This window comes from Branchiostoma floridae, chromosome 11 (genome assembly GCF_000003815.2).
Source record: "Branchiostoma floridae strain S238N-H82 chromosome 11, Bfl_VNyyK, whole genome shotgun sequence".
NCBI lineage: Eukaryota > Metazoa > Chordata > Leptocardii > Amphioxiformes > Branchiostomatidae > Branchiostoma > Branchiostoma floridae.
The window spans coordinates 7,191,184-7,215,939 of NC_049989.1; the positions used below are offsets into that span (position 1 = coordinate 7,191,184).

Genomic DNA, 24,756 nt, shown 5'->3' on the forward strand with positions numbered 1-24,756 from the left:
CCTTCTATGACACCACCATAATGGGACTGTTATGATATAGTAATGGTATGTGATATGGGCTATGGTTAGGGGGAGGGGGGAAACGATACTACCCAAACGTCTTGTCATTCAGAGTTCAGAGCTTTGGAAAAAATGACTCTGTGTTAGATACATTCGCAGTTGACATTTGAACGAAGCGACGCCCGCCTCATATTACATTTTGTGAGGTTTATTATTGCAATTCCATAACATTAGTCTACATGGTCTGCGTCAGTGCGGTGAAAATGTGAGAGTTACACTATGTAAAATACGTTCTTTCGCTGTAGTTCATTTGACTCTTTTTTTACCTATAGAAAAACGCATAGAAAGTTCTGGTCGTCCTGGTAAAGATGTGTAATGGCTATATTGTGATGGTACGGCCCCCACACATGTTCTATAAGGAATGAGGGATTCACCAGTTTAGTAACACGCCTATACATAACGGGATGACTAGTGATGACCGCATCGCGCCTCTATATATATCCCCGGGGAACAGCTGCACAGTACAGTCCCCAGGGTCGCGCCGTGCGGCCGCCAACTCAGATTTCTGCACAGTTTTCCCCGGAGAATTATCCTTTAAAACATCGCAAGATCTCCAGTAACGACAAGGTAAGCACCGTTCGTTCAGCCCGCTAAGTGGTGTTCAAGCGTTATTGTGTGTTTCGTTGTACATTTTCGTACTAAAGACAAGCAGCTGTAAGTTATGTGTACTGCGTTTGTGACGTTGTTATGATAGACAGGGACAGATGTTGGCTGATGAGCTATCCACGAAATATAGCTTATTTCTTACCCCCCTCCCCAATGACTAGCCCTTTTTATAATTGCCAAATAAATTGAATGTTACACAAGAACTCGTTTGAGTTTTCTTATGTTTTGTGTCACTTCGTAAGTGATATCACTTGATGATATTCCATTGCCGTTCTATTCCTTTCTGGTGATAACAATATTTGTGTCGTAACGATACCTATTGTTACATTTACTCTTTCATGGAATGGGTTTGGCTTTTCAAGTTTATAAAGATGATGAATTCTGAACATTGCCTCCTGGACATTTTAGATAGCTTTAACGTTTCATTCGACCCATGGCTATGGCCGATCGCATTCCATAATTTCAGTAGCATACGACATGTACAGTTCTTACACAACGGAAGAACATTTTGGTCTCTGACAACCTACTAATTACGATACCGTTATTGACGGGAAATTTTAGCTGATTCATAGCTGTTACTGTTATGAAACAGTGAGCTTCTGAGCAGGCGCGATGCCCAAATATCAGTTCCAGGGGTTCAAGAATATCGAGATATATCTAGCCGAGAATTAGTTTTTAAACGGGTCGCGCTAGAAATTATCAATGTGGTTTTATAGCAATGATCGTACACAAGGATTTTCTATCTAAAGTTATACGACCTTAATTTATAGTCTTGCTCCAAGTTTAACCTCCTTGCTTGCTCTGAATGTATTTACTGCTTTACGTATACCACCCGCGATATTGCGTGATGATTAGTTACTTTTTTCACAGGTAAAATATCATCAGGCTTGTAACAAGCAAAGAACAAAACAAGATCATGTCAGGTGGAATGAAAACCCTGCGCATCAAGTCCGGAAATGACATCAAACTTGATCTGCCAATCAGCGGGGACCCTCCACCGACGGTCACGTGGTATAAGGATAACAAAGAGTTGCGTAATTTGGGCCGATACAGCATCCGGAACACCCCCATTTCTACCATACTGAAGGTGCGCGGTGCAGACTGGACAGACGCGGGAGTATATACACTAAAGGTAATGGCACTTTGAATGACACAACTACACTGATACATACTTCTTGAATTGAATCATAAGTGGATAACATCATCAGATGACTTTAGGAATGAGTCAATAATTTTTTTCCTCCGACTCACTAACCTATTGCATATTGACGACAAACAAAAACATATCTGAGACAGACTTGAATAAGAAATTCTACTGAATGAAATAATTTGTGTGAAATGAATTTCAGCAATTGAACTTGGTGTGAATGGAGTTGGGTACCAGGAGAATGCACACGACAAAGTCCATGTGAATATTTGTTGCGCTTTACACTCTTAACAAAATTTGCCTCTTCCCTTTTTTCCAGATTTCTAATGAGTTGGGAACCAACAAGGCCGATATAAAGATTGAGGTGATTGGCCCTCCCGACCCCCCTAAGGGCCCCCTGACAGTCAGTGACGTCACCGCTGAAACTGCTGTGCTGACATGGGCACCACCACAGTACGACGGCGGAGCGGAGGTAACATGGTGCTTTTTTCGCGACACCTCAATGGTGGAGCCGATGATACAGTACTAGTGTTACCATCGATATCAAGTTGAAAATGTTCTAAGAACTCCTACTATGTGTTCGTTTAAAATTAGTTTTGGGCCACGCCTCATGAGCTCAAGCGTCTGGTTCACGCATTCCTTGTTCAGGGCTAGCACGACTCTACGTGACGTATCAATACATTTACGGTTGCTGATTTTCAGGTGATGAACTACGTTGTTGAGAAGACGGACAGTTTCGGGTTGACCTGGGTGTTCGTGAACACAAACGTACAGAGGAACACGATCCGTGTGACCGGACTGATCCCTGATGGGGAGTACAAGTTCAGGATCAGCGCAGAAAACAGGTGAGTCATAAAGGTCAATCTATTGGATCCTTTCGTTGAGCCCTTATGACAGGTCGTTCAGTGTAATATAACCATCTACTGCCGCACCGCGTGCCTGCGAAACTGGTGTGTTACGTTGAAGGGCGGTTATACGGCTATATAGATACAGATACAGGTTATTACCACGTCATAGAGCATGATCATCACTAGCTAGATGTCATGACGTGGTAGTTTCTACACCTGACGATGTGTTTTGTTCAAGGTTTGGCACGGGACGTCCCATCGAGACTGACGTCATCGTAGCCAAGAACCCGTACGACATCCCGCCCTCCCCCCGAGGCGTGCGGATAGTGGATGCAACCGGTGAAACCATCATATTGGCATGGCGACCGCCTGCAGACGACGGCGGGTCAGAGATCACAGGTCAGTATCAACCAATCAAGTACGGCTGAAACCTTTATCTGAAGTTTCTCTAATTTCTGTGAATGAATGTTCTCAATTCTCTAAAGATAACTTTAGTCCATATTTATTATATTTTTCTACCCAGGTTACATTGTGGAACGACGTGAGAAGACCAGCCGCCGCTGGGTGAAAGTTAACAAAACTCCCGTCAGGAAACTGGAGATCCGTTCACAGGGGCTCGTGAAGGTATTCCTCGCGCTTTGATAAAGCACCACAAATAGTGCTTCATTTTCAAACGTCACGAGCAACCGCAATGTTGGTAGCGTTGTTAGATCCAAGATGGCGACCAATCATTCCGAATCCGAACTATCAACTATTTTTTTTCAAAATCATTCTGGTACATATTCTCTAAATATTCAGGGTCAAAATCAAGCATGTATTGGTTAAGAAAAATTACGTCGCATAATGGTTTTGCACGCTCCTTTAAACACACCATGGCGGAAGTTTGCACAGTTGACATCGTTAAAACACCTATTTTGTTTTTGCAACCGGCATTGTTTTCGTATCATTTGTTGGTGAGTGTTTTCTACTAGTTACGATGAACATGCTGGTACCCATCTAAAACTACCACGCTTCCTGTACGTTCCCAGGGCCTGGAGTACGAGCACAGGGTGAGCGCAGTGAACGCGGCGGGAGTGGGGACCCCTAGCGAACCAACCGAGCTGGTGGAGATCATTGATCCCGTTGACGAACCGACTGAATTGAAGGTGAGAATTTGCATTCGCTTTGTTTTGTGGTGCTCCAAAATAAGACGTTATTCTAAACACTGTTGTTTTTCGCTTTCATAGCTCAGATGTGGATGAACTTGTACCATCTCTCCCCCAGGTTACAGAGGTATCCAGGAATTCGGTGTCGTTGAAGTGGACAAGGCCCCTTAGCGACGGAGGAAGCCGCATCGTGACGTACATCATCGAGCGACGTCAAATGAAGGATGCTGAGGAGACTTGGCTGCTCTGTAACGACTCGAACGTGCAAGACACCAACTTCACTGTGGGGAACCTGTTAACGGATGAGGTCATCGTCTTCAGGTAAGGACCAGATTTCTTTTTTTCTGCAATCTTTTTTATCCACTTCTTAAAAATAAAAAGACATCAACAAAGGAACGGCATGACAGAATCGATGCAAAACTAAATAGGATGAGCTTTCTACCTTTAGGGCTATAGGTGCACATCTGGTGGCTGTGACGTAGCAATGACGTAATCAAATGTCAGCCATGTCGGTTGCTCTAGTAAAGACGCATGTAAACACATAAGTCATTTTGTGAGTACTTTTCAGTATCCAGTTCAATATGACAACACCACCATCTCGTCCCCCACCCTCCTTCAACATCATACTCCTTTATGTTGAAATTTATGAATATGTTTGTTATATGTACGCACCATTATCAAATCATATCACATCACCACTCCAGGGTGTCTGCCCGTAACGCCGCCGGGGTCGTCAGTAAGCCCAGCGAACCCACGCCGCCCGTGGTGCTGAGGGACGAGGAACGCCCGCCTGTGGTGCAGGTGATGCAATTTTGTATTGTCTTGATTTAGCAGAGATGATGGAAGACATTTGATGTATCGCAGCTGCTGTATCATTACAGTGTCAAAGGCAATGTCAATGAAACATAAATGATAAGTTTTGAAAACGTTGCGTTTCTAGTAATAGTTATTGGATTTTAGATCCAATGACAAGGAAGGTAACCTTTAATAAGATAGCACTGCCTAACATAGAATCCAATATTTCTGCAGGTGGACGCCAAGACTAAGACATCTCAGCGGATACGGGCAGGAGAGTCCATACATCTCATCGTCAATGTCACCGGGAAACCACGCCCTGCTATCTTCTGGACCAAAGATGAAGTTGATATCCTGAAAGTTTCCGGAGTCAGGGTAAGAAAACGTTAACCACTCGTCCCTTGTCTTGAAGACGGCAAGATATGGTAATAATGCTAGGAGAATCTCAAACTTATAAGCAAAGATCATACCATGATAGATCAAAAAATGTCTTTGCATATCTTTATGTGGTTTCTTGACTTCAACCAATACAATTTTGCAAAATGAAGTAAGATCTTGCTTTTTTTTTATAAAATTTCATGAAGTTGGAATGATGTGATGTTACATGGCAATATGCATTCAGGAATTACAAATTAGATTGGCATTTTTTTTAATTTGAACTAATCCTGCACTTTCTTCCGGTTGTGTGGTACGAATATCAATATCAGATCAAAAACTTGAATTTTATTGTACTGTCATGCAGGCGACAACTGTAGAAAAGAACCTAGGGCCTACTTGTGAGCTCTATATTGCGTCATCAGAACGTGCGCACAATGGGAAATACGTCATCACGGCTCAAAACGAGTTAGGGCAGGCGTCCGAGACACTGGAGCTTGTGGTCACCGACAGACCACAGCCACCCGAAGGTGAGTCACTCTTTTAATCCAACTCTTGGAGGAACAATCTGCCACATGATTTTTTTTTATTTTTACCTAGTACCTGTCCCCACTGCTTAGCTCCAACTCAGTTCTACAAAAGCCTATCAGTGACGTAATTCCCTGTGAACCCTTTAGATGTTGAAGTGACTGAGATCACCCCAGAGACCGCCACAGTCACGTGGCGCCCACCTGAAGACGACGGCGGGTCAGAGGTCACAAGCTACGTTGTGGAAAAGTATGACTTCAAGGTCAGTGACATAGTCCTAGGACTTTGCATGTCTGATATCATTAAGACTTTTAGAAAAGGTAAAATCACACTAGGAGGTTTGTTAGAATGACTATATAGAACAATTACACTAGTAATGTTATTATACGTCTACCAGTATTATAGACACGGTCTAATCAAACATTGTCTGAACCTCAGGAGAAAGAGTGGACGGAGGTGAATCGTAATGTCCGTAAGACGCCCTGCACCGTGACAAGGCTCGTCGGCGGACGGGTTTACAAGTTCGGCGTGCGTGCGCAGAACATGTACGGCGTCAGCGACAGGAGAGCCACGTCACAGATGGAGGCCAAATACAACTTCGAGCCACCTGAAGCACCTGACATGCCCCGGCCAATGCAGGTAACAACATTACACAACAACATTACAACATTATATCAGCCGTTTCAACAGCAGCGTTGTAGGCGACGAAATGGTTTGCGTAGGTGAAGAATGTTGTCATTATAGGCTTTCTAGCTAGTGATGATGAGCCCAATGCCTACTACATATTACATAGTGATATTGTCTTAACACTAAAACAAGTTTTGCCTGCTTGCGATTACAATATAGCGGATAATATCATAGAAACGTAGTTGATTTCGTAAAAGAAGGAACAATGATCACATGCTTGTTAAATGCATTGTACCTTATTATGATGCATGTAACCTTTGAAAATTATTTCTCATAGATTTCCAGGGAAGAGATAGTCCTTCGTTGGAACGCGCCCCCGGCGGATGGAGGCAGTCCAGTGCTCGGGTACATCCTGGAGAAGAAGACCGGCACGTCTGTGCGCTGGGACCGGGTCAACACGGACCCCATCGCCACAGAGATCTACACCGTACCCACCGTGGAGGGAGGGGAGTACGACTTCAGGGTCGCCGCAGTGAACGCAGCAGGGGTGGGCAAGTGAGTGGATACAGCCCGATATACGCTCAATTGCTAGCCTGGGTACAATCCGATTTCTACTGGGGCTCCTTGCGCTCGCTGCGCTGATCCGATTTCTACCGGGGCAGCGAGCGCAAGGAGCCCCGGTAGAAATCGGATGGCACGCAGGCTAGACCATGGTGCGCCAAGGGAAAAATCTCCAACATAACATACACTTTTACAAAAGTAAATGTTGCAATTACAGGTCGGTTGAAAAAATATAGCGGGCCATATTTTAAGTAAGGATCGCACGGTAATCTTTATCTGTGTCAACCAAGATTAGATGTATAAAGTTATTTGCACACTAACAACTGAACTTAGCAATGATATGCTACGCACGCCTTGTTTCGACTACATGATTTTCATCTGTTCAAACATTTTTAATCCCTGTCCTATGCTTACTCCCTTTCCATGCTCAGGTTCAGTGTGTCGTCGGGACGGATTGTAGCGAGAAACATTGGGAAGCCGGGGCCGCCACCCAGTGTGACTGTAGTGGACACCACCAGGTCCTCTGCCACCGTGCGATGGACACAGCCGGAGGACAAAGGTACATCAAGTCATATATTCAATTATAGAAATTTTTGGATAAATCATATCTGTCTTCTAGATCGAGTTTATTCTTTGTTCTGAACTAGTCACTATGTTAGATAAGTTACACATGATTAACACAAATATCTGTCTTGCAAATGGTCTTCGTGCATGACGTAGCCATAACATTGATGATTAATATCATGTCGTGATTATCATTTTGATATAAGCTTAAGGACACATTATGTATTTTTCATTGGGCAATGCCTTTTAGGAACGATTCCTCTTTTTCCCCATACTTCAAATACTAGTATATATTCAATGTGTCTGCCCCTGGTGCTGAAATACCGCTTGTTATTGTACATTATAAAGTATGGGTAGATGCTTACCAATAATTGTTTCCAACCTCAGGAGGCGCTGCCATCCAGGGGTACGTTCTGGAAGTTAAAGATACGAAGACAGGGTGGCGCAAGTGCCACACATGTGACGTCATCAAGGGTTGCAACATGACCGTGACTGGACTAGATCCGGGTCAGGAGTACCTGTTCCGGGTCAGCGCCGTCAATGAACATGGACAGGGAGAGGAGACGGAAACCACTGAGTCTGTAGAAGCTAAGGATAGGTACGTTATAACCTTACCTAGATACATATCATAGAAACTTAGCACTTTCTATCTGTGGAACCATGCTTTTTTTTCCAATGTATAATAAAGAAAATATGTCTATGAGACAAATATTAAAAGCCAGAGAACATGTAGCCAAGTATAGATGTACAGGATAAATTATAATTGTAACATTGTGCAGACTTGAGCCACCGGAAGTGGAAGTAGACCCCTTGATGACGCGCGGCACCTCGGTGCATGCTGGCGAGACTCTGCACCTTAAGGCGGGAATCAGCGGCAGACCTGCTCCGGAGGTCACGTGGTCCATCCCACAGGAGGTACAGATGATTTTATTACAAAACGTTCGTTCATCGTCAGAAGAATAGATATAGTCGTTGGTACAAACTTTCAGAAGCCTCTTTCTATTCCCATCCTCCTGCGCACGGTCCTCCAACGGCACTAGGTAACTGCCAATAGGCACTTATATTTAATTAACTTGTGCCGTTGGGGGACCGAGCGTTGGAGGATGTCTATTCCTGACGTCAGGTGTTCATAAGATCACGTGTTTCAAATGGTATCCGAGCATGAAGAGAGCAATAATGACGGCTAATACGAGAAGTTTATGCGTAAGATCACTGAACTGAACACAGTTTAGAATAGAATAACCATTTGTCCGTCTTTTAGGAGCGCGAGGGTCGCATCGCTGTGGACACTACGACAAAGGACACGCAGCTGTTGGTGATGAACTGTGACAGGACTGACGCTGGCAGGTCTGTGTTCTACTACATGTTCATATTAGGTGGTAAACTCAGTGGGCATTAACATAGTTCCGATCAAAAATTCTTCTAACACTACAAATTCAACTATCAGATGGGGTATTCCTTTTTACCCATATGCATTTCATTGATGAACTTTAACGGTTAGCCTTGACTGAAGATCATCATAACAAACGACAACACTAATTATTTAAGGTTTTGCAAAATGATCCGTGTGTTTGTGATGTAAGGCTGACGGCACGAGCTGATATGGAAATTTATTTCTTGTTCCAGATACGTACTTACCCTTAAGAACAGCGTTGGTGCCAAGACAATGACGTTCAGTGTCAAGGTGCTGGACAGTCCGTCTACTCCCGTCAACCTTCGAGTCAAGGACGCCAACAAAAATCAGGCTGTTCTCAACTGGGATCCTCCAGAGAAGGTGCCGTCTTGTCTTTCCACTAGCATAACAGACTTATATTAAAGTACGTTGGGTGGTTTGCCACTGTGAACGTCTGTTGACTTATACTTTTGATATAAGACTTATTACTTATTTCAGGTGTTCATTTATGTATATATATGTGTTCAAGGACGGAGGTAGCCTGGTCACACACTACATTGTTGAGAAGAGAGAACAGTCACGACGCACCTGGGGTCCCGTGGATAGGGAGGTGCAGAGGAACTCCTACCGGGTCAACATGGTCGAGGGCAACCACTACTACTTTCGAGTCACTGCCGTGAATGAATATGGAGAGGGCGTCCCGGCGGAAACCACGGCACCGACCCTGGCGGCCGACCCTGTTGAGGTGCCCGATCCACCAAGATTCCTGGAGGTACTTTGTCCATAACTTCTGATACTCGTTTTCACAAATGGTACCCCAGATTATAAACTGGAGTGTCCAATTACTTTCAGCTCGTTCTGAGTCCAATAGCTTTAGTTCTACTGCAGTTTCAAAAGGAACCGCTAAGGTATCCAAAATGTGTCCCGTTTTCAAGCCGTCACATATGAAACATTATACATGTAGTGCCATTTTTATAACGTATCGAGTAAGCAGACTAAAATGCCACAAAATAACTGGGAACAAAATGTGACTTCCTAAAGTGAGACAACAACCACGGTAGTTACAACACTATTTCTCACAAACAATGTTCATACATGGGATGTTTCAGGTGACCCAGGTGACGGAAACAAGCATAGGTCTGTCATGGGAGAAACCTGACTGGGACGGAGGCGCCAGGGTGGAGACGTATGTCATTGGTAAGTGTGGAACAAAATTTCTTTCGTGATTTCAGAATTAGTAATGGTTAAAAATTTCTTCAGAAAAAACACTTTTAACAGTTAAAGCGTTTTGTGGTTAATTTCCGTTGTCCTGCCTCGTCAGAGTACTTAGTAGTAACACTGTTCATCTATCATCTATCGTTCTTGCAGAGGGACTATGGGAAGGCAGCAACTCCTGGACGTTTATGAAGAACACATGTCAGACTCACGTGACCCTGATGGGACTGGACGAGGGGATGACGTACAGCATCCGGGTCCGTGCGCAAAACGGGGCGGGAATCGGGCATCCGGCGGAGGTGGAGGAGGATATCGTCTGCAGACATCAGGGGAGCCTGCCCATGGTGGACCTGGGAATGCTATAGAACAATACACTGGAGTAATCTGTACTATGGTGATAAGCTAGATGACAGTCCCAAGTGCGCATGTGTAGGCGTGATGCATAGCGGTTTAAGGTCAAAGTGTAAGGCCCCTGCCATGGTCAATTTCTCTATCTATGCCAGGAGCCTTAAACTTTTATCTCAGACCACAGCTGTGAACATGCTCACTTTGTACTTGGAATGTGAACTGACATTGGAGCCAATAAAAGAGTCACTGCACGTGACAACAGCTGGGCGCCTCACCACATTTTGCTTGGATTATGTTGAGAGTCAAGTTGCCACTGTACTATTGAGCTCAATTTGCCTGTAAATATTGTAATGTGCAAATGTACAAAAATGTAAGACTACCTTATCTATACAATGTCAAAGAAACTGAAAGGAGTGGACCATTTGTAAGATCAGGACAAAAGATATTCTTACAGTGACGTGTCGCTTTTAAAAGTGCGCCCTGACAATGGCAGTCACATATATAGACACGTACTCATCTTTGTATACTGGATATGACTTTTAGCACGGCGGTTGTGTGGTCTATAGTAAATGAAACCAGGACATACTTGTGTGGAGACATAACAACCTTGCAAGGCAGCCATGTGCTTAATTTTATTTATGACAAAATAGCCGAGGTGCTATTGCCGGACGTGACAAAACTGGTAAATTTGACCAGATTATATCGAGACTTTGTAATCTGACCCGACAGTGAATTCTTTGCATGCTTGTATGATTCATATTATAAAAATAGGAGTTGTGATTAGTATACATGGGTGTTGTTTTGATATTGATTACAAGTAGTTAGTAGTTACCAAGCCAATTGCGTGTTCACTTGCATGATTCATTTATTCTTCATACCGCAAATACAATAAATATATGCATGACGGATGTCTAATTAAATCCCATGTAACTGTGCACTATTGTCTTATTAGTTTGCAATACCTGAAATGAACAATAGCCATTCAAAATTATTTAAAACAATTGTCTGGTATCATGAAATAAAAAAGTGCCAACAGTTGCGTTTGCTTTGTCTTTTTTTTGCAAACGTGACACATTTCAGTTCACAAATTTTATCAATACATGTGTAATTCAATTTTCCAATTAGTTCGTAAAGTGACCAATTTCTAAATGAATTAATGATAACGTAGCTTGTAACCAATAGAAAATAACACCTGACACTTGCGTAAAGTCTACTATATATATATATATATACAGTCAAACCTGTATTAGGGGCCACCTCTACAGAGGGGCCACCTGTCCATAGTGGCCACTTTTTGTCGGTCCCTTGGGTATTTTATCTACAAGTTGCCACCTCTATACAGAGGCCACCTGTCTATAGTGGCCAAATTTGTCCGGTCCCTTGAGTGGCCGCTATAGACAGGTTTGACTGTATATATATATAGTAGACGTTACCCAAGTGTCAGGTGTTATTTTCTATTGGTTACAAGCTACGTTATCATTAATTCATTTAGAAATTGGTCACTTTACGAACTAATTGGAAAATTGAATTACACATGTATTGATAAAATTTGATACATTATCGATAAGTATTGCCCACAAGGTTAGATGAAGTCGCCATAGTTTAAATTAATAAATTAATAAAGTGGATACCATTTTCGGAAAAGAAGGCAGCTCCAGACCTATAGAATCACGATCTTCACTCTTGCCGTGTCTCAAGTGATGTACCTTTCATTCTCACAAATGATTGGTCACGATTGTCCATACCATAAATACCATCATCTGTAGTTGATTGAAATTGGATGCCCCGATCCCCAGCCCATTCAAGCAGATGCGAAAGTAGGCAAATCACTTTAACGTTTTCTGACCGGGCGACGTTTCTGCATTTCTCCATTGTTAGAAAAGCCATCCGGTCTGAAAACTGTACAATTTTCTAACCACCCAAACATCTGCTTGGAGTTTAGCGTTGTCTGACCTAGGAAGTAAATGCCACAGGGGTCACGAGGGGTCATGAGGCTTCTATGACAACACGCACGCACCATCCATGATTTGATTGATTTACTGGTCTTCTATGTACAAAATCTGCGGAAATAAGAGTCTATTTCTCACTTGCTATGATATCTAGCTTTGGTGATGACGTAAGGCTGACAGAATATGGTCTGCTCTGGTGAGAAAAGCTCAGTTTAAGCATGTTGTTGTCGGAAGATCCATGGTTACAACCGGTTTGACAGGTAAGCCCCCCTCCCCACACACTTTCAGTTTATATACTCTGTAAAAAATACTCGGCATTATAAGATGAAAGAAATTTACCCAAAAGACACATTATGTGTGCCTTTTTTATATAACGTAAGTTACATTTGATTGTGTTAAATCCGGAAACAAACTACAATTTACACAAATGATATTACACAATACACAATACACCCTATTGATAGACTTCTATGACACATTGGTATAGTGATACAGTGACTACACAACTGCTTTACAAAATCAGACATAACTGAGGGAAGACGTGGATGACACTAAGATCACTTTGGGGTAAATATATGTCATTGAGAAATGTAAACAATGGAATGAGACACCATATTTAACCTAATCATGACAGGTTAGGGTAAATATATTTAGGTAATGAAAAGGCCATGATTATAAAAGTAAAATATTACTGCAATAAATTCTATATTAAGTTACAATGCACAGATTTGAGATGAGAGCAGTACTAGTATATGATTTAATAACAAATCCATTGTTATGGAAAAGCTCAATAAATGAAGAAATTATGATAAACATTTGCTATTGCAGTAGTATATTCTTTTCATATTGTTTGATGATTTCTGTCCAGTGTGTGAATCAGAGTGAAGATGGGTTGTGGGGCGTCGACAAACTATCAGTACGAGGTGAACCTCACCTGGGAACAGGTGAGCCGCACCGTGGACACGCCCAGACCCAAGGACGACAAGCTGGTCCTCAGGCACTCCAACTGGAAAACTGTCCGCATCTTCGTCTCATCAACCTTCAAGGACTTTCACTCGGAGAGAGACGTTCTCGTGAAGGAGGTGTTTGCAGACTTGAGACATTGGTGTGAGAAGAGGAGGCTACATCTGGTGGAATGTGATCTAAGATGGGTAAGAAAATTGAGAAAAATTGAAACAAGAGCAGAAACAGACAGAAACAATATATACAAAAATATCCAGGATTCAAAGCCGCGCTGATCCCGGTCAGTTTAGCAGTCCTTGAATCACTGTTACACTTTCTTCTTCTTGTAGGACAATCTTATGAGTTGCATATGATATGTGATATGTTTTTAAGAGCAGATAAGCATATACAATGTTTATCAGCAAAATGTAGACATTCTAGGCTGTAATGTACATGTATTTACTTTTACACAGGGTATTCCCAAGGATACAACAACAGAGTTCACACTGAGGACATGCTTGGAGGAGATTGACAGGTGCTATGAAGACAACATCATGCCTTTCTTTCTCAACATGACCAGGTATTATTCAAATAATTGTTAATTGTTCTTTGTACACATTTTAGATGTCAAAACTTTCCAGTCTAGAAATGACTATTACACTGTTGTTAATCAACGTTGCCCTCAAGGAAAAGGAGTTGGTTTGTATGTCTGTCTGCTTGTGTGTCTGCACTGCAGTTTCTGTATGTTCAGCCAGATGTTCTTTACTCTAACTACCTTTGTCTGTCTTCAGTGAGAGATGTGGTTGGATCCCGGGTGTCCAGGAGGTTCCTCCACAGTTTGCAGCAGAGTATCGCTGGATCCACGGCCTGTCTGTCACAGAGATGGAAATCATGCATGGAGCGTACAGGAAAGGCAACCCAAACTGTGAGTGGACTTAATGATGTTGTTTATTTCATGCTCACGAACAATGCAAGTAAGCACAGAAAGTATGCATAGAAAGGCAGACTTTTAATCCAATACCTCAGAAAATACATTCTCTTATAGTCTGTTAAATCTTCGAATAAGGATTCACTTATGAATCATATAAGGGCAAAGATAAAACACCTAAATTTCTTGTAGTTTTTACATGATTCCAGACTACAGCAATTTTATCTCTGTTGTAAATTCCTTCCAGCCCTGTTCATGATCAGAGATGGTTCTTTCCTGGAGTCTGTACCTGAGAAACATCATAAAGACTTCATCGACATCACACCTGAGGCTCCCTTCAAACTCAAGATGCTGAAGAAGATGTTACAGGACAGATTTGATGTATGTTACCCATTTGTAGTAATCTTATCTTTTCTTTTCTTTAGTGAAAACAAAATTTTCTTCTCGTCAGCTATTACAATGCTTCTACATCATTTTTCCTTCACATCAACCAAATTGTAAGTGGGCCCATTCAAGTTTTGGATTCAGTACAATAAAAGAAATAACCAGAAATTTCAAGGGATACTCACCTGTTCTCACCTGCCTCCAGCCCAGCCAGGTGTACCAGTACCAGTGTGAGGTCGCAGGGGTCAACTCAGAGGGCAGAGTTCAACTTAAGGGGCTGGAGAACTTCAGTCTGAAGGTACCCCAGGAATAGTTTAATGTCGGTTTAAGTTGAAATACTCAGATATTTTGTACAATTTGTACTATAGATTGTGCTGTAGAACTTATTGGAAGGTTCAGTCTTTACTGATGATCTGTATGTTTATCATTAACATGCCTGATCATCTGTGTTTTTCAGGTGTTTGAGTTCTTCACACAGAGGGTAGGGGAGCAGTACCCGCTGGAGGAGGTACAGACGGACCCGTACAGACAACAGGAGGAGGCTCATGAGGTAAAGGGGAGGGGGGTAGTGCATGTACATCTATTTAAGATAGTTCTTATGGAAAGATTTGGAAGCAAGTTGACAACTGTCACAGCAATCGATTTTTGTATCAAAATGTCATTTTCTTGTGCTGAAATGCTGGTATATGGCCCAAAAGTTGACAATTGTACCATTTAAATGAATGCGTTTTATTACATATGTATGCCATTGTGCCATTGTGTTTTCAATAAACATGCAAATCACACAATTGAAAAATTTTTTTGTAAAAATTGTTTGAAACAAAGGCAATTTTGTTGATGTTGTATATCTATGTTAGATGCATAACACATACTTTATCAAGGTTCCATTGTCATGTACTACATTGTATATGATTTTACCAGGCCTACATGAAGAATAAGGGAGACCTTGTGTTGGGGAGGGACTCCATCCTACAGGAGATCCAACTTTACATCACAGAACTGGGGGTGGACTATCCCATGCTGCTGGTGGGGGAGGCAGGGTCCGGCAAGTCAGCCATCATGGCCAGGGTAGCAGATGTGGCCACAACAAAGGCTCTGAACAAGGAGATACCTGGGTAGGTATATTGGAGGGATGTTTGACATATAGTGTGCCATCTACAGTCATGTGTGATATTCGGAGAGGTTTTTCCCCATGTTTACTGCCAGTTGCCTTTGTGGCAACATGAGGGCAGTCCAAGTAATTTCTACTTTGAAATGGTTCAGAAACATTAGGAAATAAAGTAAAAGGTTAAGATTGAAATAGTGTGTTAGGAGGAAAACTTTAATCTGATTTTATTTATTCAATAAAACTGCGTCTACCAAGAGGTAATAACCCTAGATCTAAGTAACAGATGACAAATAAGGTGGTGTCGTCTAAATAGTGGACAAAACTGCTCTGTGTCCATCAACATACTAGTTAATGAATCCATTTATGATTTACCAGTATACCTGGAGGAGGGTTGACTGATTAACAGAAAGATGCTGTTTTTTGTGTCCATTCAGCGGAGGAGACACAGGCTGGCATGTGTTCTACCACTTTGTCGGAGCAATCCCAGGGTCCACTGATCTGGAGACTGTTCTGAAGAGGCTGCTGAGGGAGCTGGACATTGTCAATGTAAGTCTGAATGGGAACACTACAAGTACAAGTGTCAAGCATCCATTTTATTTACACAGGAACCACATACAGTATCACCAAAGTGGCAGTTTTCAAAGGGCCATCATGAAGAATACATAATATCAAAAGCATTCAAAGTAACTTAAACTACATCAGATTGCAGTAAAACCCAAAGCAGTTGCTCAAGGGACTGGCCGAGTTTGACCACTATATGACAGGTGGTCAGTATGAAGAAAAGGCTGATGAATTGACCACTAGCAATTGGAGTTTGTGGTCTTGCAATCCAAGTGACGGATTCCAGTGTTCCGGATTCAAAGCCCAAGAACTCACATTAGTTGAGAACACATACACAACTTTACACTTACTTCTGACTCTGATATCCAGGATACCACTATGCCCAAAGACATGGAGTCCACAGTACAGCTGACATGTGGGGTTCTGTCCAGTCGAACCACCAGGCCCACCATCATCATCATCGATGCTGTCAATCAGGTTAGGCATTCTGGGATATGTAACTTACAGTTCCTTGTTTGATGATGGTAGGGATGTTCACCAATTGTCTGTACCTGTATCTGTATCTATATAGCTGGTATAACCGCCCTTCTGTGTAATGCACCAGCTTTGCAGGCACAGCAGCAGCTGGTTATATTACACTAAACGACCTGTCACACCTAACTTTTGCACATCTATCTGCAAATTTTCTTTAAAATTATGCAGCAAAAATGCCCTACTGTGCTTGGTGATAACAAATTCCACTGTAGTTCTGGAAAAATATGAAATTTTGAACACATCAATCTTAGGTTGGTAACTCTAATACGTACATATACTTGAAGGCATGACTATTCCTTGTTCTTTTTTGAGCTGGTATTAACTAGAGATACATATCAGTCATACAAAAGGTTCTGATCAGCATTTGATGTCTAATTCTTCCTCACCCAGATGGATGAAGACCCCCATGCTCAGAGTGTCAGCTGGTTGCCAAGGAAACTGGCCCCTCAGGTCCGAGTGGTGTTGTCCATGATTGACAGCACCCCACAGCACCGTGCGCTCACCGAGCGGCAGAGGAAACCACAGGAGGTCAGGGTGACTGCACTCAGCAAGGAGGACAGACAGGTAATGTGGAAGTTATCTTGTAATACATACAACCTTCTTTGTTCTTACTCTTATTCTTCTTATTTTATCTACCCCACATCACACCAGGGCTGCGTACCTACTTTGAGGTGCAGGTACAGTAGTTAAGGTGCTGGTCCGAGACCTGCACTTGTATCTTAACAAGTTTGATCAAGCATATGTAAGTTAAACATGTAACCAACTGTCTTTTTCAGCGATAAATTGTCATCTTTGTTTGGGAATTCATATATTTGAATTTCAAAACAATTTCTTGGAAGTTAAATAAATTTTCAGGTGCAAGATTATCACAATTGTCACCTTGATTCGGGAGTTGCTTGTCAGTAATCTTAAAATATGGTGTCTACTAGTGCTTTAGTTTGGTTAGGTACAGGTACAGGTAGTCAGGTAAACAGTTGTTTAGGTCCAGACTTGTGCCTAAACAGTTTTACATGACTTACAGGTACAGTTATGGGTATTTAGGTACACAGCCCTAATCACATACTATTGCAGCAACAAATAGCTTTACACCTTCTCATTTTTGTACTTTCACCCTCTTACAGGAAATTGTGCGAGCCATGTTGGACAAGTACAACAAGCGGCTGGACCAGCACCAGATGAACAGCTTGCTGTCCAAAGAATCGTCCGACAACCCGCTCTGGCTGTCTGTGGCCTGCGAAGAGCTCCGTGTTTATGGCGTCTTCGAGAAAGTTTCAGACAAAATCAACAGTTTAGCTGATGGTTTGCTTAAGTAAGGGGAACTTATTTCTTTTTGAAAACTATTTTCTCCAAATGCGTAAGTTTGAGAATAATTGGTAGCTTTAATTTCATGTGTAAGTACCTTTTTCATGAGAAGAATTTTAAGAGGCGTCATGTTTAAAGTCATTGGACTTTATTTTTGTGAGTGATGTTTTGTCTGTGTCCAGTCTGTTAGCTCAGGTACTGGAGAGGTTTGAGAGAGAGTACGGGGGGACGTTACTGGTGGCCACCCTGTGTCTGCTGGAGACGTCAGCAAAGGGCATGCTGGAAGTGGAGCTGCTGAGGCTGCTGGGAAATGAGGAGAACCTCCTCCCTCCTGAAGATGGAAGCCAGATAGGTTTGTTGATTTCTCTGCTTGTTTATTTGTTTGTGATTTTTTACATTCAGAGCTTAAATTGGCATTTATCTAACAGTGGGGTTCAAGTGGCACCAAACTGTCCATGCCAAATGGGTCTGACCCTTTTGGCATAGTAGTTACAGCATTGGGTTTGTTAGCTGGTGGCCCGGGTTCAGTGCAGGTTCAAATCCAATGGAGCTAGGAGCCTGTTTCTATACTCGTTTCTTACATATTACGTTAATTGTGTTAAGGAGGTTTAACTATTTCTTCAACGTATACAGATTTAGAAGCTAGAGAGGAGCTGCCAGCTGGCCAGGTGGCACCGGTCAGGTGGGCAGGAGTGTACCGAGCACTCAAGCCGTTCCTCAGGCCATTCGGGGACAGTGGGGAGGGACGGCTGGACTTCTACCACCGGTCACTCAGCAAAGCTGTCAGGAGAAAGTAAGTTTTACTGGTGATGGAGCTAGAAAGGGTTATGGTTTTCCCTTCTGCTTGGAGATTAGGTGAGAGGAAGGATGAACAAATGAAATAAGAAATAGACAATTTTTGAAATAATGAAAATAAATCAGTGTGGAAGAGAAAAAGGGAAGAATGTCATAAAAAGAAGAATGTGATGAAAAGGCAATAAAGATAACATTAGTTCACCTTTATCCCATGGGTAACCTATATCCGTTGTGCTGCTAAACAGGGTATCCAGGGATATCAAGTCAATGGACAATAGTTTCAAATTGTGATATTTTTCAAATATTGCAGTTTTAAACCACCATCTGTCGACTTGATGCCTCTAAATACATTGTTCTTAAAAATAACGGATAAAGGTTACCCTACGGATAAAGGTGAACTCGCGTTATAAAGTAAAAGATAAAAAGTAAAGAAGGTGTTATTACCAGAGGCAGTGCTTTGAGAACATTGTGACCAGACTGAATGTAACTGTTGTGAATCTACAGATACTTTAGTGCAAATGATGATGAATACACAGCTTTTATTGACATGTAGTGCAGATAAAAGAACTGATTGACTTGACTATTGTTAATCTATGGATAGATACTTTGGATCAGATGATGATGAAGAAGACAGTACAGACAGCAGGTGGAGGTACAGGTGGTGGCATCACAAACTCGCCAACTTCTTTGACTCGTGTGAGAACATCGACAGAAGGGTGGAGGAGTACCCCCATCACCTGGTGCAGCTAGGTGCCCAGGAGCGCCTGGCTGAGTGCCTGACAGAGTGGGATATGTTTGACAAACTCTACCACCCTGAGTGGAGTGCACAGCTGCTATTATATTGGAGAAAGGTATAAAAAATTCATCCAACTTTTATCTGCTTTAGTGCTGTTGTAAACATTTTATATATTTGTGTATTATATTTTTTGCATCCAAATGTTACTTCTAAATTTTATTGCAGAGAACATTTTATGAGAGGAATCATTTTAACACACTCGTTTTTTTGACATCCTGATTATTCAGGCAGGTGGATATGACACCATGGACAGCCGTTACAGAAAGGTCCTGGATGAGATAAAACAGGACCCAGAGGTGTCCGTACAGGAAGTTGTGCTCAGGCACGAGAAGGTGGCCAGAGTTCTGTAAGTAAACAATCCAGTAGTGTGTACTCAAGTTAAGCATGACTTTTTTGACAAATTGTGAACACATTAAACACAACAAAGGTTTGATACTTTTTGAGAGCTTTCAAGACACTCTCTGTCTCTTCTTCATCCCAGTTATCAGATCTCATCTTGGAGTTCTGCTGTATCGTGACTGATGATGTTCTCAGAAGCCTGAATTGTGTATTCTTAAAGTTTTTGCACATTGTCCCTTCAATATACATGTATACTTAAGAGAAGAGAAAGAAGACATCAGGGGATTTGATTTGTTTTATTCTAATTATCAACAAACTACTAAATGCACATGAATGTGTATTTTGTAGGGTATAAAGTGAAACTTTTTCACAAATTTTCTGAGCCATCAAGCTTACAAGTCAGAAGTTAGTGTGTTATTCACATTGCTTATCTTCCTCATTGTCCAGCCTACAAGCAGGTAAGCTAGAAGAGGCGAAGGGTGTTATACAGTACGCACTAGAGCGAGAGGAGTCGGAACTGGGGGCCAGGCCTGAGAGGATGACAGAGCTGTACTATGTGGCTGGGCTTATCTATGATGAGGTCAGATTCTGTTACTTGGTCTTTTACTTTTTTTCCGTTACTTAAGTCATGAAATCATGACTATTTTCCATTGCTTCATTTTACACTTTTTTGGCAAGGTTACTAGTATTTGGTCAAATTGACAAGTTTACTGAGAATTAGCATAGTTACATACATGTATACAAATCTTAAGTGAAAATAATACCTAAAGACAAGGCATATGCCACGAACACTTTTTCACTTTAGCCTAAAGTGAAAAAGTGTTCGTGGCATATGCCTTTAAGTTATCAATAGCAAGAACAGCAGCATTCAGTCAAAAAGAAATCATGAAATAAAATGTGCAATGTTTCATGTGCAGCACTACATACCAAGATCAACATGTACCTTACCCTCTCTCAATAAGATATGCAAATTGCCTTGGACCAAACTTGGAGTTTGATTTTAAACTTTCATCATTCTTCCCATCTCGCTACAGATTGTGAAGTCTGTAGAATTTGTCAACAGAGAAACTATGAACGACCTCCGACCCTGCATGGACTACTTGCGGAAGTCGATCGCCCTGCGGGAGCAGTTGGAAGGAGATCACCACAAGGTGAGGACCTCACTGTGACAGGTCAACAAACTTGGAAGAATTGAGAAAATAATCTTATTTGGAAAACATGTGTCTTTATACTGCAGATAACTTCATGATGTTGGTAGGTCATAGTTCATAGTAGAGTTTTCTTTACTAGTTATTAACTCTACTATCCCATGTGTCTTTCCAGCTATACTCACCTGTAACAAATTAACTACTAGGGTATGTAATGATGTCATCATTCTAGATGATGTAAACTTCACTTTCAGCTACACATATTTTACAGATGAGAAAAATCTTGAGTTGCACATCCTCATATCTTCAAGACAATCCATGTAGGCCACCTCAAGTTACTGTGTTTAGGTTACAGACAGACAGACAGACAGACAGACACAGTTACCAAAGCGTGTCCTTCTGGCAAAGGTAATAATAACATAGAGAAATATTGATATTAGTTATTATTATTATTACAGTATCAAAGAGCATTTGGCCTGGTGAAGCTGGCCTTTGCCCTGAACAACTGGTCGGACTGTGGAGGAGACACCAGCTTCTCTCGCTCTAGTGCTGCAGCAGAGGGCTTCCAGGTGGTGGGAGAGGCCATCAGGATTCTCAGGGAGGTCAGAATATATACTTTGTACCTTATTTTTGAGTTTCCAGTCATCACAACATCAAAGATACCCTGATCTTTGGTCATTGAGTGCTCATTGTAGCTGATTGACTGTGCCAGTAATTCTCTTATTGGTTGGTCTTGTGCAACTTTGCAATTGGTTGATCATGTACAACTCTGATTGGTTGATACTGTGCTACTAAAGATCGGCATGATATTGTGTGACTTTGTGATTGGTTGGCCATTCTATAGTTAGTTTGCTGGCTGTAACTTTATGATTGGTTGATCCAGTGTAACTCAACAGTTAGTTGATCTTGTACAACTCTGTCATTGGTCCAGGTTGGTTTTTTGCAACTCTCTGATTGGTTTTCCTTATGATTGGTTGGTTTTATGCAAATCTGATGTGTTGGTCTTCTCTCCTTCACATCCAGTTAGGAGACAACGGACATCTGGCAGAGGCTGTGATGACTAAAGGCATCCTCATGCCACGTTACAACACACAAAGTCAAATGGATGTGAGTACACTCATCAAGTCTTGTTCTATTAAATCATAATTCCAGAGAAAAACACATACCAAATCTCTATTAGGTATAGTCTGTATAATTATGTGAGGTTGACTTAATTGATGAAAAACTTATTTTCTTTTCTAACCCAGCTGTATGAGGAAGCCTTAGAGCTTAGCCAGCAGGCATATGGAGAGAACAACACCCTGAGCTCCCGGATCTATGGGAACATGGGCATTGCTTATGAGACTATCGGTCAGCTCAGGAAGGCCTACAAGTACTTCCAGCTGGCTGCTCAATGCACAGAGGAGGTAAATGTCTTAATTCTGGAAATGGACACACATCATAGACCACCAAACTTCTTCCATCATAAGTGGTAATGATAAATCCAACCATGTTGAAAAATATGCCTTAAAAGGTAGATGTAACGCTAGTTCACCTTTATTCGCCGAGTAACCTATATCCGTTGTTTTGAAAAATTTTCAGGGATATTAATATCACTCGATGGACGATGGTTAAAAATTGTAATACTTTCAAAATAGTGCAATTTTGAACCACCAAACATCGACTTGATTCCTAAATATCATCTTTCTAAGAACAACGGATATAGGTTACCAAACGGATAAAGGTGAACCGGCGTTACATTTTCTGCATTTGATTAGGTGCATCTACAACGTATGCTGTCAAAATGTTTCCAAATGATGGTGGTCATTACGAATTTATGTCTCTGATAATCATGATGTGATGTAGTTGATGTTCTACTGTTGTGTGTAAGGGCTGTTAGCCTGGTTTCTAAAATGATGTTCGTCTTGCGTAATACAACAACAGGTGTTTGGCCCCGACCATCCCAAGACCTTGCAGAACAAAGCAGTACTGGAGGAGGACACATACAGAGCCGTGGCCAGACAGATCCAACAGGAGGCTGAGAATGGGGGAGGACAGGGGGGCGACGATGACTCAGATGGATTCTTTGATGATTTAGACAGTGATGAGGACAATGCTGAGGAAAATGTGCAGGAAGACAATACTGAGGAAGACAATACTGAGGAAGACAATGTGCAGGAAGAAAGGCAGGAGCAGCAGTAGGAGGACCAAGACTGTCTAAGGCCACACTGACGTAATTTTATAGATAACATCCTCTAGAGACCCCAAAACTAATGTGCAAGGGCAAAAAAGGAAAATCCAGCAAAGAAAATGCTGCTAAACCACAGGGATAAACATCCAGTCCATTCTTTCCCAGGCTTGGTGTGTCTTATATTCACCTCCAGTAAGACTGTAAGAGACCATTGTTGCCATTTCCCTTTGACCAGGGATGCTATTGGGTGACATGTGGCTACAACTGGCAAAAATTCATGCGTCCACGGATGTCATCTATAAAATTAAGTCAGTACTGTCTAATTGCAGTCTGTGCATGTGCAATCATTAAAGATTTTTTTAGGATAGTTGACATTTTTTTATTCAAAGCTTTACCGAAGGAAAGTTAGAAATGGTCAAGATATTGTAAGTGGAAAAAAGTACAGAGGGCAGCTTTACATTTGGGCTTCTGTTGTACGTTATTTTTTATATGCCATTTTGGTATATTGACCTGCATATATATGATGGTTTTCTTAACTATCACAACACTAAATTGCCAGTGCAATGGAATTGGTTCAGCACAGAGAAAAAAAGTTAGGACACAGTTGTTATTTGAAATGTAACATGAGAAATGAAAGATGGAATCATGTACAAACCTCTCTCTATGATATTCTTTGAGCAGTCCAGTGCAGTCTAATAGATATGTGCACGTACATATGCAAATATTCACTCTAGGTTTAGTGATTTGATTTTTGTTACCAACATCACGTGTTCTCAGGGTGTGCAGTACTAGTAGAACATGTACATGTACATTGTAGTTGCATGATACAAAGTTTATTTATATTGATTTGTTAATGAGGTATTGAAGGATACACATGTATAAAGCCACACTGATGTTTTAAAGATTGTCACATTTTGCATATTTTCCTTTAAGCATGGACACTTTTTTGTACAGTACCTATTTTTCTACTGTTACACTCAAGAAGAGAAGAACTGTACAGCATCATAAAAGGAAACATGGTGATACATGTATGTAGGGCACTGATGTTATACATGTATAGTACAAAATAGTACTGTAACATTAATTTTGTCAACAGTTTTTGTGTCATTTAGATGAATCACTTTATGTTAGTACTTATGGTCACCTATGGATGATCATCCATATTGTATATTTCATCCTTTTGAAAATTGGTGTAATCAGAGCTCGATGTGTCCTCTGTGGTCTTTTCTTTCCTTTTGATACCTTGAAAGTGTGCTCAGAGGGATAACCTCTCTCTCTCTCTTGTAAGAAGAACTGCCTTTGCACTTCTATATGAGTTCTTTTCCTCATTTCAACATGTCTGAAAAGAAAGTAAGAGATACCGACAATGGAAAAGCTATGAAAAGTAATTATTTTTTTGTGTTATACGATGAACAGCTTTTGACTAACAGAGCCTTTAGTGGCAGCAACACTCATTGGTGGCAGCAACACTCATTGGTGGCAGTTCTACATAGGTTTCCATCCAAAACTCTTTTTCCCCCGTTTCTGTATATTGACCTGCAGTCTGTAACAAAGCAGCTAGGTGGCGTCACTGAGTGGTCTCGCATCG

At 41.5% G+C, this 24,756-nt stretch overlaps 2 protein-coding genes across 2 annotated transcripts; both read left to right on the forward strand.

The window, feature by feature from the left end:
- The first annotated feature begins 527 nt into the window (after positions 1 to 527).
- On the forward strand, positions 528 to 11,246 carry LOC118425904 (titin-like). Its single transcript, XM_035835056.1, has 22 exons — positions 528 to 627; positions 1,537 to 1,798; positions 2,133 to 2,285; positions 2,516 to 2,658; positions 2,900 to 3,060; positions 3,185 to 3,285; positions 3,690 to 3,806; positions 3,925 to 4,127; positions 4,511 to 4,607; positions 4,836 to 4,976; positions 5,344 to 5,506; positions 5,654 to 5,766; positions 5,943 to 6,143; positions 6,469 to 6,686; positions 7,124 to 7,251; positions 7,644 to 7,854; positions 8,036 to 8,171; positions 8,518 to 8,603; positions 8,883 to 9,030; positions 9,179 to 9,421; positions 9,759 to 9,846; positions 10,018 to 11,246. The coding sequence occupies exons 2-22, from the start codon at positions 1,583 to 1,585 to the stop codon at positions 10,227 to 10,229; spliced, it is 3,279 nt and encodes a 1,092-aa protein (XP_035690949.1). The 5' UTR covers positions 528 to 627; positions 1,537 to 1,582; the 3' UTR covers positions 10,230 to 11,246.
- A 921-nt stretch (positions 11,247 to 12,167) lies between these two features.
- On the forward strand, positions 12,168 to 24,369 carry LOC118425504 (telomerase protein component 1-like). Its single transcript, XM_035834371.1, has 22 exons — positions 12,168 to 12,421; positions 13,030 to 13,312; positions 13,577 to 13,683; positions 13,895 to 14,028; positions 14,279 to 14,412; positions 14,621 to 14,713; positions 14,873 to 14,965; positions 15,337 to 15,530; positions 15,958 to 16,069; positions 16,454 to 16,561; positions 17,009 to 17,182; positions 17,740 to 17,927; positions 18,103 to 18,272; positions 18,554 to 18,713; positions 19,317 to 19,566; positions 19,739 to 19,857; positions 20,298 to 20,430; positions 20,885 to 21,001; positions 21,457 to 21,600; positions 22,022 to 22,105; positions 22,246 to 22,404; positions 22,922 to 24,369. Exons 2-22 carry the CDS (start codon positions 13,049 to 13,051, stop codon positions 23,177 to 23,179), a joined length of 3,195 nt encoding a protein of 1,064 aa, XP_035690264.1. The 5' UTR covers positions 12,168 to 12,421; positions 13,030 to 13,048; the 3' UTR covers positions 23,180 to 24,369.
- Positions 24,370 to 24,756: the final 387 nt, after the last annotated feature.

Excerpts from the sequence above, each read along its gene's own strand:
- LOC118425904 (XM_035835056.1), top strand. The coding sequence starts at position 1,583 with ATGTCAGGTGGAATGAAAACCCTGCGCATCAAGTCCGGAAATGACATC. Across the intron at positions 6,144-6,468 it reads ACATGCCCCGGCCAATGCAG|ATTTCCAGGGAAGAGATAGT; the intron begins GTAACAACATTA and ends TATTTCTCATAG. Across the intron at positions 7,855-8,035 it reads TCTGTAGAAGCTAAGGATAG|ACTTGAGCCACCGGAAGTGG; the intron begins GTACGTTATAAC and ends AACATTGTGCAG.
- LOC118425504 (XM_035834371.1), top strand. The coding sequence starts at position 13,049 with ATGGGTTGTGGGGCGTCGACAAACTATCAGTACGAGGTGAACCTCACC. Across the intron at positions 14,714-14,872 it reads TGGAGAACTTCAGTCTGAAG|GTGTTTGAGTTCTTCACACA; the intron begins GTACCCCAGGAA and ends TGTGTTTTTCAG. Across the intron at positions 17,183-17,739 it reads TCAGCAAGGAGGACAGACAG|GAAATTGTGCGAGCCATGTT; the intron begins GTAATGTGGAAG and ends ACCCTCTTACAG.